General features: G+C 36.4%; 1 protein-coding gene across 1 annotated transcript in view; it reads left to right on the forward strand.

Moving 5' to 3' along the window:
* The window catches only part of LOC150085872 (kinesin-like protein KIF12), a 168551-nt gene that overhangs the window by 34845 nt on the left and 120491 nt on the right, over nt 1-13215 (forward strand). Inside the window, exon 3 of the mRNA XM_090373549.1 lies at nt 6759-6848. Coding sequence (XP_090229675.1) covers nt 6790-6848 — 59 coding nt within the window. The 5' untranslated portion in view covers nt 6759-6789. The remainder of the gene's footprint in view (nt 1-6758; nt 6849-13215) is intronic.

The following is a 13215-nucleotide window of genomic DNA, read 5'->3' on the forward strand; positions in this document are numbered from 1 at the left end:
AGCAGTAGTGCATAGCACACGCTTCTTGATTAGACCGGGGTTCGAGCCCGTACCCACCAAATACGGAGGATGTGGTAGGTCAGGGAATGACCACCGCATATTCCCAGCCCGGATAAAGGGTGAGGGTTGGCGTCAGGAAGGGCATCCGACCGTAAAAATTGCATGCCAAAACATTAAAAAACGCTGACCCCATATAATAATAATGGGAAAAGGCGAGGACAAAAAAAAAAATCGACAGTATTAAGTAAATCATCTACTACAGTAGTCTTATATAAAATCTGACCGATAGACAGATTGAAAACTCTAACAAACTTCTAGTTGTTAATAAAAACGAATTCGTTGTTTTGGACTGATTATAATCAGTCCAAAACAGCAAATGCTCCAGAAATCTCTTCTTCGATGACAGCTCCTCTACACTGCTTAAAACTCAATCATTCTAAAATGTAAATCGCAAAGTTGCTTTCCTGCACTCAGGTGAGCTATGCAAGGAAGTACGCACTATCCGCTATGATGAAATCACGGGGATATGGATGACTACTTTTAGCATTTCACCGATGCTCATCATATCTCATAAATATTGTTTAGATAATGGATTGAAACTAACACCACGGGCCTGTTCCTGTTCAATAATCCAAGCATTTAACGTGCAGACAACAGTATTAATTATTATATATATATATATATATATATATATATAACTTAACCGAAGTTTTTTTTTTTCTTTTGGATAAAATATTAAATGTACATTTTCTGATTTTTTTTTAGGTTTCTAAGAGCACATTAGAAAAAGTCCACCGCAATGTTTGGGCTCCAGCTCCACTTACCCATCCATCCACCATTAGTTTAATTGCAGTGTGGACTTCTACGAATTCTCGTATTTTATCAGTTCGTTGTATAACAGCAGCAAGGCCACTTTATAAATAAAGTAGTATTACTCGTATTCCATGATGGAGTTGTTCAGTAATAGAAAATTTTACTATTACTGAACACTATTTTACTATTACTAGTACTGTGGGGTAGGCAGTTCCACATTTAGCTCTTAATGGTTGAGTCAATGCCTGGCCTGTGGGTTACCAGTACGCATTTTTAGAGGTGACAAAACAAGTCAAAGGAACTGTGGAGCGAGCAGTACCGATTTGATCAAAAACGCCCATGACTGAAGCGAAGGAAGAATGCGACTATGTAAATGTTGACATAGGTGAAAGATATTCTTTTATAAAGCAATTAATTGCTGCTAAATTGTTTAATAAGGAGAATTGTTATTTTTCGTGCGAAAATGCCCATGGAAGGAGTAAGAGACACTACTGAGGCATGTCCCATGATTGAAAGAGAAACACTTCTGACGGAATTACAAGTTTTCTATAGAAAACATGAACTACACAAATTATTGCAAATTAACTGACCTGCTGAAATTTTTCTCAGAAAATAATCTAGCTGAAGTTTTTGGTGAACTTATAAAACTCATAAAAGTTTTTTTGACCATTCCGATGACTACTTCAAAGCCCGAACGCTGCCATTCGACATTAAAAAGAATTAAAATATTTCTAAGGAGCACTATGAATCAGGAAAAGCTAAATTCTCAAGCAATGCGTTCAATAGAGAAAAGCTTGGCCAACAGTGAACTTGAATGAAAAAGTTATTAATCTATTTTCAACAAATAAAAACAGAAGAATGGATTTTATTTTTAAATAAAATTTCAAGATTACCAAGTCTGTTATTGGTAAGTGTCCAGTTAATGTTTTGTAGTATTTTTAACTTGCTTATGTCGTGTAACCAACAGAGCCGGACCAAGGTATTTCCGCGCCCCGGGCAGAATGGCATTTCGGCGCCCTCTTACTAAGGATATATATATATATATTTCTTGCCTCATTCTTCTTCTGTGTTTGGCGCCCCTTAAAGAATGGCGCTCCGGGCAAGGGTGCTGCTAGCCCGTGCCTTAATCCGGCACTGATAACAAAGGCAATTTAATATAACTTGTAAGAAGCAGCACTACCATACATCAGAGTCACGAGCCGCCACTGTCCACACCACACCACAACACAACAGCAGTAGTTTCAACCATTCGAAACTAGTGTATTTCTTGAAATTGTCACTGATTAAATCTATTAATGATGCGAGGGCAATTTACTTACAAATTATAATTTGTTTCTTCGCAAAAGATATTTCTTACATTTTCACTCATTTTTGGAATTTACGGGTTGCATAATCACTTTCTAAGGCTGTGGCTTTTATATCACAAGCGGCTGTTGACAATGTTCCGAGTATATGGTTTCACGTATCACTCATTTAGGAAACCCTGGAACAATGACATTATCCCTAGATAATGGATGAGTCATACTTGTTAAAATTACCATACCATTAGCCAGGATACTCACAAAGAAAACACAGTATCATGAAAAATTCTAATTACTGAAATGTAATCGTTCTGCGTTCCTGAGATTCTCTTCCCCTGGTGGAAATATCGAGAGAATTCTCTCAAGTAGATTTTTCTCATTCTCGTCATGTCTGATTCCAATTAACGTTCTGGTCAGGTCGATGCCTATACAGATGAAAGAGGTGGAGATATCATCCATTATGATAATCAACCATTCTCCGCAAGATATACAGTTCATGGTCCAATGAGTTGTTTCACGGCCACGACGTGCCTATCCTATAGCAAAGGGGACGAAAGTAGCGATGCATGTTCTGATACTCTAAACTAAATGGATTTAGTTGGCGGCAGTAAATTCGTACTAAAATTAAATATCTGCTATTCATTTCCAACTTAAAAAACATAAAATGCATTAACACTATTGCGCTAGGATAAATTAATAACTGGTTAAAATTACAAATCTATTTCAGGACAGAAAAACACAAACATTTGCGAATTGAAAGCTCTGCAAGCAACCTTAAAATGATTTGAAAATACAGAGCTTTAAATTACGTACATTTCAGAAATGGCAAAAAAAAATTCAGATATCCTTATATCGTATGAATGAGGTATATTACACACGTTTCCTGCGGAATAAAAATTATTGGATAATCAAGAATATCCGATATACAGAGAGTATTTGAAAAATGTATATGCATTTAATAAATAAAAAATACATAATGGATCAAGAAGGGATAATGCTTAGTGTAACGTATCTAACAAACGATTACTGTGAAACAGAATGATCATCAGACAGTTGGTATCCGCGAGGAAGTGTGTAATTATGCATGGTTGCATATATTTCGTTTTGCCAGAACAACTAAAGGCTACGACGCACCATGTATCGGTGTCTCACATGCAGTACACTGGTTATTGACTCTTCCATACAATATGGAAAAGGTCTGGATTCGAATCCCATTCAGAAAAGAGAAACTTTAATTGACTTTTTTTACAAAGCGCTGTTGTATCGGAGAAGGGTTACATGATCTTATCTCCCAAAAAAAGTTCAGTTTTTCGTCCAACAAACTGATCAATCGAAGAATACTCCTTATTTCAAGCACAAATTACTAACGTCTCATGGCCTTAACAATCAACACCACCACACCCCCTGTTTTACTGGATACAAACAACCGATGGTTCGCTCTTTTCGGGGATGGGACCGTAAAAACTTCGCCCGAGAATGACTAACTTGGCCTTGGCCACAGTGTAAAAAAAAACCATAAAAATTCTGTCTTCTTGGAATCGAGCAGCCTCTTTCAGAGTTTGATCGTAACCGGGTCTGTGCCGAAAGGGCAACACCCAAAGGATAAAATACACGATAGGCTGAGTGGACAAAGGACCGGCTACGCCAAAAGTGCTAGACGACAATGCTAATGGAAAGAAGCATGAGAGAGCTTTTCAAAAAAATGGAAAAAAATATAAAAATGTATAATTTTGAGAGTGACCTGGTAAAGACAAAAGCCAAAAATGTTTATTTTCTCGTCCCTTGCATACATATTCAATGTCTGTTGTTTTATGATAAGGCCAGTTTATATAATATTATTTATTCTTAGATTCAAGATATTTGAATGCATAAAACTGCTTCAGAGTTGTAAAAATATTGTAAACTGCACTGTTTTGGAGATTCCATTACATTTTCCTTCTTCGAAATGTGAAAAAAAAAAAAAAAAAAAAAAAAAAACTGAACATAATAATAATAACAATGTTTATCTCTCTATGTAGTGATAAGTTTTCATCACAAACAAAGAGGGAATGAGTCACATAATCCAAAAGTGAATGAGTCACATGGGAGTGTAATATTAGGTTAGTTATTTAGTTATTTATTAGTTATTATAAACACATTCCTATATATTATAGTACTTTTAAGCGGATTATCAATGTCTTTGTCGGTTTTGCCGATTTTAAAATCACTAGCCGTCAGTGGAAACAACTCTGACTTCCTCACAAACGAATACGTACATCTTATACGCATATACAGTATATATAAAACTATTTATAAAAAAGTACACAATTAAAAATATGTACAGTTTCATTGTGCTGAACAATGGCTATGTATGAGCACAATTAGACTGATGGACAGAAGTTCAAGACTGTTTTTTTAGATTCAGTTGATCAAGGACGCTTTTGCCAAATTAAAAAAGATCAACGTGAAGCTGTTAGCCCAGGTTCAGTAACTAACTTGGAATGAACACGGCTGTGCGATGAAGCCGATATCTGTTATTTTTTTTGACTTTTAGGAGCATTAGCAACTAAGGCCATATTGCTCCGGGATATGCGGTGGTCATTCCCTGACCTCTCCGCATCCTCCGTATTTGGTGGTGACGGGCTCGAACCCCGGTCTGATCAAGAAGCGTGTGCTACGCACTGCTGCTCCTTCCCACCTTGCTACGAAGTCGCCTGATATCTGTTATGACACGGGTGGGGGATCAAATCAATTCTCGGGTAACAGTGTAGGATTCTCCCATGGAAGAGGTCTCATGATTAAGGAATTGATAGATTCCTCAATCATTCCTCATTTCAAGACAAACTGTCACAACCAAAATTCCGCTTCAAAGAGGCAATTGAGAATCGTGGGACAACACATCCGCATAGCTCCACCCCATATAGTAAGGAGTACATGGTAAACAAATAGTGTTGCTATGCTTCGTTATGAAAGTAGCAACCGTATCTACCAGCTGCTTGCTTCGTACTGTATTCCATTTCATATATATTTTTTTTCACCGTGCTTTGATAAGATCTAGGTGGTTATCTAGCTCTTATCAAATCTCCTTCCAAAATTCCACATTCAGGACTTTGAAAAAAGCAACTCTAGTGTGCTGCTATATTTGGAGATTTTCTGCGTCATTTCTGTGTTTCAAATTTGCCCGTAACAAATGTAGGAGCATATTCTAGAGGTAAAAACAAGAAAATAATTCCTATACAGATACGAATAAAAAGTCTATTTCTGGAATATTACACATTAATCATGAATTACAAAACCGTGAAAAACAGCAAAACATTATGTTCAAATTTATGTGATAAAAATATGATAGTGTAAAACGACTTTTAACAGTACATAACATGCTATCAGCACCAACATGAATCATACCGATTACTTAGTTACGAGTAACAGTGTAACACAGTACACACTAGCAGTGTCAACGTGTCTATTACTTGAGTTTCAGGTTCCAAAGCTATCCAGTTATTTTCAGTATGACATTGTTAAAGTGATATTATGGGAGAATCTGCAAATCTGTTTCCTTTTGTCGTGTTAACTGATTTGAATTGATGGCAAGGTCCATAAGAATTCTGTAACTGCTGTTTTCAGATACAGTACACCGAAAAATACCCCACTCGACTAGTACCAAATCGTAAAACATTTACTGCTGTGGAGAGATGACTTAAAAAAACATGTACATTGAAACCTTTACTTGTGAACGCTGGTAGAGAGACAGAGAGATTTCGATGAACTGAAAATGTTACAGAGCAAATATTTCGTGCTGTCCCAATGTCTTCTACCACAAGTACCAGGTCGTGTAAATATTTCATACGCCATATAGGATATGAAATATCCTATATGGCGGACAATATAGGAATAGCAACAGTGTCCATTTCACCGTACACACCATGGAATCGTGGATTTATTGTGCTGAATGCTGTATTGAACAAAATGGAAGTCACTTTGAACACTTTTTAGATGTTTTCCTTTTAGAGCTTTCTTTCAGCTTCTTCTTCTTATGTTTTGTGGTTAATGTGTTTAATATCTCTGAAATAAAGATCTTTGAGACATATGTTTATACGAACTTTTTTCTTATTTTTAGCTGTAGAATATGCTCGTACATTTATTCTGTGCAATTTTTAAAAAGACTGTAACACCCTTTATATATTTATTATTACATTTAATTCAAGAAATATAGTGGTTTTAATTAAAAATTGGTGTTTCATTTTTAAATTTCAATTATATTAAGATATTTAGATTGAATTACTAAGAAAAGGCAATCATGTTTATAGCAGACCCACACTGCCACCGTTTCACTGCTGTTCGCCTACACCTGCATTTTTCCCATTTCTGTGTGCAGAGCGACTATCAAGCTAGTGACAAACATCGAAACGACCTCTAAAATACACGTGTGGCGTGCGACGACGCAAATGGTCCTTATCGAGAATAAGTAACGCTTTCAGTTTCAAGGGAAACCAGCGAATGGGAGGATTTCCTTGAAGAACGAGGTTCTAAATGGTCTTGGCAACCATCGAGTTTTCTAGCCTATCTTTTTTTTTTTTATCTGCTCAATCTGACAATCTTTCTCTATCTTCACATCATTGACGGAAATTTGGCAGTTTATAAAGTTAGTTTATTTTGTTTTGCTAGGCCCAGCTCTGCAGCTTCGGAGGACTCGGTGATGTCTTTCGGTCCTGAGGACTCCTACAGTAATTATGACAACATCAATGTAGTCGTCAGGTAAGTGTCAAGTTCAAACCTGACATTAACGATATAGATAACATTTAAAAGGCGAGTTCATTTAACTGAATATCCTGAACGGCACTTATAAAACATAAAAAGGATTAAGAAACTATCGGAATATAGAGTTTTTCAAACTGTTAATAACTTCCTTTAATCTTTCATTTTAAACAAATAGTATCAGTTTTAAAACTCCTACATTTTCATATAGAAAATCGGAGGAATCAGTTCTTTTAGTTAAGAAAAATAAATAAAACTAAAAAAGGCAAAGCTATCTCCTTTGGAATATAAAAATTACTTGAAATGGTGATGAAATATTAGAATCCTAAAAGTTCTTCATGTGTGGAAGGAAGTATTTTTGAGCCTCGGCAGGCAACAGGAATTGAACCGATTGGAGAGTATCGAATACTATTCACTACTCTACCCGTGAAGGAGAAGATATTATGGAGTTATTGATCTTAAATATAATTAATATTTTAATTCTCAAACATTAAATGAGTCAAATTTTCAGTTTACTGAAGGTAAAAGAGGCAGCAACTTTCTCTGGGTTTTTTCAACACTCCAGTGATGAAAATCAAAGCATATTAATAGCGAATGAAGAAAGTGGAGAAGAGAAATTGTGAAATCGTAGTAACTTACACGGGGATTTATTTATTTATATATATCTCAACACCAAAGTAAGCAGGTCTTAAATTAAATTACATTGAGAATTATTAAGATTTATAAAAGTTCTGCAGGCTTAATAAAACAGAGTAATTTCATATACACAAGATGGGTTAAGCGCATAATCAGTTTGAATAAGGATTAGACCCACACGTTTCAATTCTCATAACGAGAATTCTGACGGGAATATATTGAAAAGTATTGGCTAAAGAAGGGTTGGAGAATCAATAATAGTTTATGAACAGAAATGAAACCCATGGAGTTTACATCTAGAGTAGTGAGGAACGATTCTACAAAGCAAAGTGATCCATAGTTTCGCTGGTGGAAATATGATTTCGAAAGCATAAGAATTTGAATTTGAATTTAAATAACTGTAGTCTTTTTTTTTTTTCCGGAACCAATTGATATCATAATAGTCAAAACCGGAAGTATAACGGGTTTTTCATCCAGAAAACAGAAACTCGACCGCAGAACACATGCAATTTACTGACAATATACATGGAGCAATATGAACTTGGTCACTGATGCTCCTAAAACCCTATCACTACTACTACTACTACTACCAGAAGTATAAGCTGCTTATAGAAAATAATTATAACTTTGTCACTATGAAAAGTTGAGGAAAAATGCTTAATTAAACTGTGAAGTTTGGAAGTGTGAACTATTATACGATCGACGTGACAGGTGGGATGAAGATAAGATCTGAATAAGAGACCTAAGAAAATAAAAGGTAGGTTTGTTTAGAATTTTCGCAGACGCCATAAAGAGTTGGTGTAACGTCTCTATAAATGTCATGTATTACATGATCGGTTTGATATTTCGCCGGATAAAAACGTGCTTTCATAAACATCAATCTCCAGTATGAGCATGACCTCATACAACTGTAAGACAGGTGTGCGCATCTGTGGTACCGAATCAACCACATTATCCAAAAGATGCGAAGATTCTTTACCGTCCGCCATTAATGACATTTTCCAGTTACTAGAGTAACAGAGGTGGTGCCGTGTTTGGATAATCCTGTTCTGTCTTCTGTGTGTCCTATGCACATTCAATCGAGTTTAATTCATGGGGGCAAGGTGGCCGATGCATGCGCTCGATATCCTTCTCATTCGGCTTGTAATCCCGATAAGAAGGGAATCAAGGCGTGTCCTGTAAGTCCTACCTTACGAGTGTATGAATTATTATCGAAGAAAATGAATCAATATCCAACTGACTGATTCTTGGTGACATATAGAAATGAGTACGGCCGCTGAAACTGATGAAAACATTAGTCCACTCGCTGGTCACTAGATCGATCACGATGTTCTAGCCCAGTGAATCCTAGAGTCATATTCATTCAATGTGATGCAAAACCACTGGTCGGTGGGGGAAAAGCCGAAGAGCAGTAAAAATTTGACTCCTGACGGAAACTTAAGTGAAAACGAAAATTATGTTTTTTTATTAATACTAGAACTTTATTTTTCAAAAAAATCGCCACCAGTTTATTGATGACACTGGCTCTACACGAATTTTTTGTGCCACATCTAGCCCTGTTTAACCAGAATCAATCCATCAATCGTTTTCCAAATTACCGTAGATTTACTTTTAACAAATCAAGTCGGTTGGTGTGGGAACATTTTTAAGTAATAAATTTTACAAACTGACTCGTCTCTAGTTGATTAGGAAGAATAAAGCCGCGCGGAAGGCGAAGTGCTTTATTCCCAGCGGTCGAGTGAGTAACAATCGTTGCTAAGTTTTCGCTAGTTGCTAATAAAAATATAAAGTACTGTACAATAAATAAATGACTAAATAAATCATCCCCACCTAGAAAATTCAGGAAACATCTTCCTTACACTACTCCACTTTCTGGGTAGGGTAGGAATTTTCTCTTCATACTAGAGTGTTATACTTCACGGTCACAAAAATACCTTCGAGTGTTTAATGAATAACGAGTTCGCCTACTAGATGACGTTATCCGATTAAAAACGATGTTAGTTACTTTTAGGTGGTCTGGTGGATAAACGCAGTCATTGTTAAAGAGCTAAGTCCAAGTTCTGTCACTGTCACGGAGTGGAACATAACATTTCCTCTGTGACACTGGCTGAGCCCGGACTTAGGTGCTTTAGAAACAGCTGCGTTTCTACACCAGTCGAGCCCAGACATTAAAGACAGAAAAACTAATTCACGGTAGTGTTATCTTCTCAAAATGTAATACAGTACTTTATATTCTTATTAGTAACCAGTAAAACTTATTTCAAAATTATCGCTAAAATAATTTTTGTATTACTTTATATAATCTGTTTAGAATACTTTCTCTTCTTTTCTCTTAGGCTTGGAAAAAAAAAAAAAAAAAAAAAAAAAACCTAATACCAAAGCGGTTTCGAAGCTGTGTTACAATTTTATAGGATTATTTAGACTTCTTTAATTATTACTTAGAACTAATAAATCAAGAATTTTGACTAGTATGTGGAAAAAAGTGTTTATTTTTAACTTAAATTTTATATTAAATTTCCACGTATAGGTTAAAGTTCACCTTAAGTTCACATATACTAAATTAATTCGGGCTGCCTGATTCTTGAATTACAATGACCCTTAAAATTAGATCTTCTCTACAACCAAGTAAAACCTTCACTGTAATAGCATAAATGGCCAGGGAGCATGCGTGAAGAACCCTCTGAGGTTCGGAATTGGGTACATAAATACTTTCTTTCAAGCAGCAAACCGATTCAGAAGAAAATGTATTATGACAAAATATAAAAGTTAAAATGATAACTATAATTAAAAGCATATGTGATATAAAATCAAATAAAATGCAATGGTTAAGAGTGTTAAAAATACAGTATATAATTGTAATAGATTAGGGAACACTTCCTTCATTCATGTGGTGAACCACATCATAGTGCCATATCGATCAACACTTTGAACTCTTCAAGGAGATATTTACCACTTATTACCCATTTCAAAAATTTCACAAACCTTGGCCACTTCATTTACCTAACTAAATTTCAATAACTTTTGGTTATGTAGTTATTTGAAGGAGCATGTATACAATAACGATGAAAATAAATATAGACCATATTTGAAAGCAGATATCGTACAGCATATCAATAGTATAAATTTACTAAGCCAAGGACATTAAAAAATTAAAATTATTATTTTAGGGTTGCCCGTAATTAAATACATTAATAAGCCAAGGACATGCCATATAGCAGTTAAACTTATTACTTCTGATGGAGACTGATTTATTGATATAATTCTCTCACACATATTGATATTGGAAATCACGCCTTTTTCATTCCATAGAAAATGATACCATACTTCCTAATCGAAACAAATTAGCATCACAAATTTGCAGTTTCAATGAAGTATAGTGGCACAAATACGAGGGCGAGTCATATGAAATCGAGAATTATTTTACCAACAACTGGTATTTTATTTAAAAACAACTCCACCATAGTTTAGGCTAGGTTAGATGTATGTAAATAGCCAACTAAGGCTATGAGGCGACAGTATATTTGTAATTGCATATATTCTTTGGTAGTTTCGTGGTTTTCTGGATGGAACACCTGTTTCCGGGAAGAAGAGAAAAAAAAAAAAAAAAAAACATGCAACCCTCGCCACACTGCACAAAAAGCCCATAAAAATTCGTTACGTCACTAATGGGATTTAAACTCTGCTTTTCCACAGCATTTTGGTTGACAGCGGTTTTAAGCACCATGCTATCCATGACCACTCGCAGTTTAGGCAGCTATCCTGTGTGCACATCAGAATTTTTAACCTGCTCATAAGTCTTTCGTTCTCCCCACACTGGGTGGAAAAGGTCCGGGTTCGAATCCCGTCACTGACGCGAGGAACTACTTTTATAGGATTTTTTCACTCGGTGGCTGAGTTAGTCGGGCTCCAGCGTAGATAGAAAGGTATTTTCCCCCGGCAACTCGGGTTTATCGTCCAGCAAAATAGACAAATCGACCATAAAACACACGCAATTTACGGACATAATACACAATGCAATGCAGATGAATAAAAGTATTCGGGTGGCCTAATATGATAATTTATTTATTTTTTATTTTTTTGCTCATAAGAATTTTAGTATTAGTCTTAATAGCAGCAAATGATGCAAGAAAGTAAGCTTATACAGGATCAGTCAAAAAAAAAAAAATCCCATGTGACCTATCCCTTCCAATAGTTTTCCAGTTCAAGGAAGAACTAAACAAACTGTTGGAGGAGGGGACGGATCGGCGACATGGGATTTTTTTAAATTCAAACTACACACTTCCACAAACAGGGATAGAAGCTTCTCCTAACAATCAACCAACCGTTGGCAGAAGACAAACTTCCAGTCTGCGTGGGTAACACAGTGGTATCATCACCGTCCTCCCCACACCGGGTAGAAAAGGCCCGGGTTCGATTCCCGTCGATGACGCGAGGAACTTGAATGGGCTTTTTTCACTCCTCGGCTGAATTAGTCGGTCTCAGGCGTAGATAGCAAGGTTTCCCCCCCCAGAAACTGGGGTTTTTTCGTCCAGTAAAACAGGCAAATCGACCAGAGAACACACGCAATTTACAGACACGAATACGGGTCAATGTGTAATCGTTTACGGGTAACCCTAATATAATAATTTGATTTTTTTTTAAGACAAACTGTGGCACGCCTATTCTGCAACCATCCTTCCTCAATTTGAATTAACGCCCCCCTTATGTGCATATTCTGAGAAAGAGGAAGAATTCCATTAGCACTTAGTTTGCTCAAGCCATTCAAAACTTTAAACAAACACCTCAATAAGATCACCTCGCAGGTGCCTAGTCTCCAAACACTGCAATTTGCAGAACTGAAGCCTTTCTTTAAGAGCACCCTTTTTTTCTAATCCCTGCTAACAAAATTCATGTATATTATCGACAACGCCCATGAGCTGTCCTGGCAGTATGTGAGCATTCCTCAGAGAACTTCATATCTGACTGCACAATTACCTCGGGGACTTCTTCATTTTCCACTACCTTGAATGTAGTACCACACAGTTAATACGTTATTCTGCGATTACTGCTACACATATGCAGTACCTTGCATTTGTCAATGTTAAAGTTCAATTGCCATTTCTCAGCCCGTTTGCCTAATTTTTCTAGATCTTGTTGCTGCAGCAGCAGCATACCTTCATTACAATCGGTAACTACCTTGCCAACCTTTGAAAACTTAGACATTTAGCACGATATACCCTCATCACTATCATTAATAAATACAGAAAACAACAATGGGCCTAGAAATGAACCCTGTGGACTCCACTAACAATATTAGTCCACGAAGACCAGTGTCAATTGATAACCACTCTGTCTTCTCCCACTAAACCATCCCTTTATCCAGAGCAGCAACTTTCCCTTAATGCCACACTGCTCCAACAGTAGTCTCTTATGTGCAACAGCATCAAAGCTTTCCTGGAATCTCAATATATAATACCAAAACTATTTTTGCATCCAGTTCCTTTGTCACTGCATCACAGTATCCAATTAACAAACCCATGCTGTGATTGAAGTATAACTACACTCTTGTCTAGATGGTCCTACATTACATCTTTAAGCAGTGACTCCATTAATTTTCCCGGAACCGAAGTTAGGCAAACAAGTCTTAGAATAAATTGTGGTACGCACAGATAAAAGGATGGATAGTTTAAGAATTGACCGCAGAGGAAAAAAGCCCTGCCAGAAACGGTCTATACTTCAGGGGAGAAAATGA

This window comes from Mastigoproctus giganteus, chromosome 5, assembly GCF_048544385.1.
Source record: "Mastigoproctus giganteus isolate SK-2022 chromosome 5, ASM4854438v1, whole genome shotgun sequence".
Lineage (NCBI taxonomy): Eukaryota > Metazoa > Arthropoda > Arachnida > Uropygi > Thelyphonidae > Mastigoproctus > Mastigoproctus giganteus.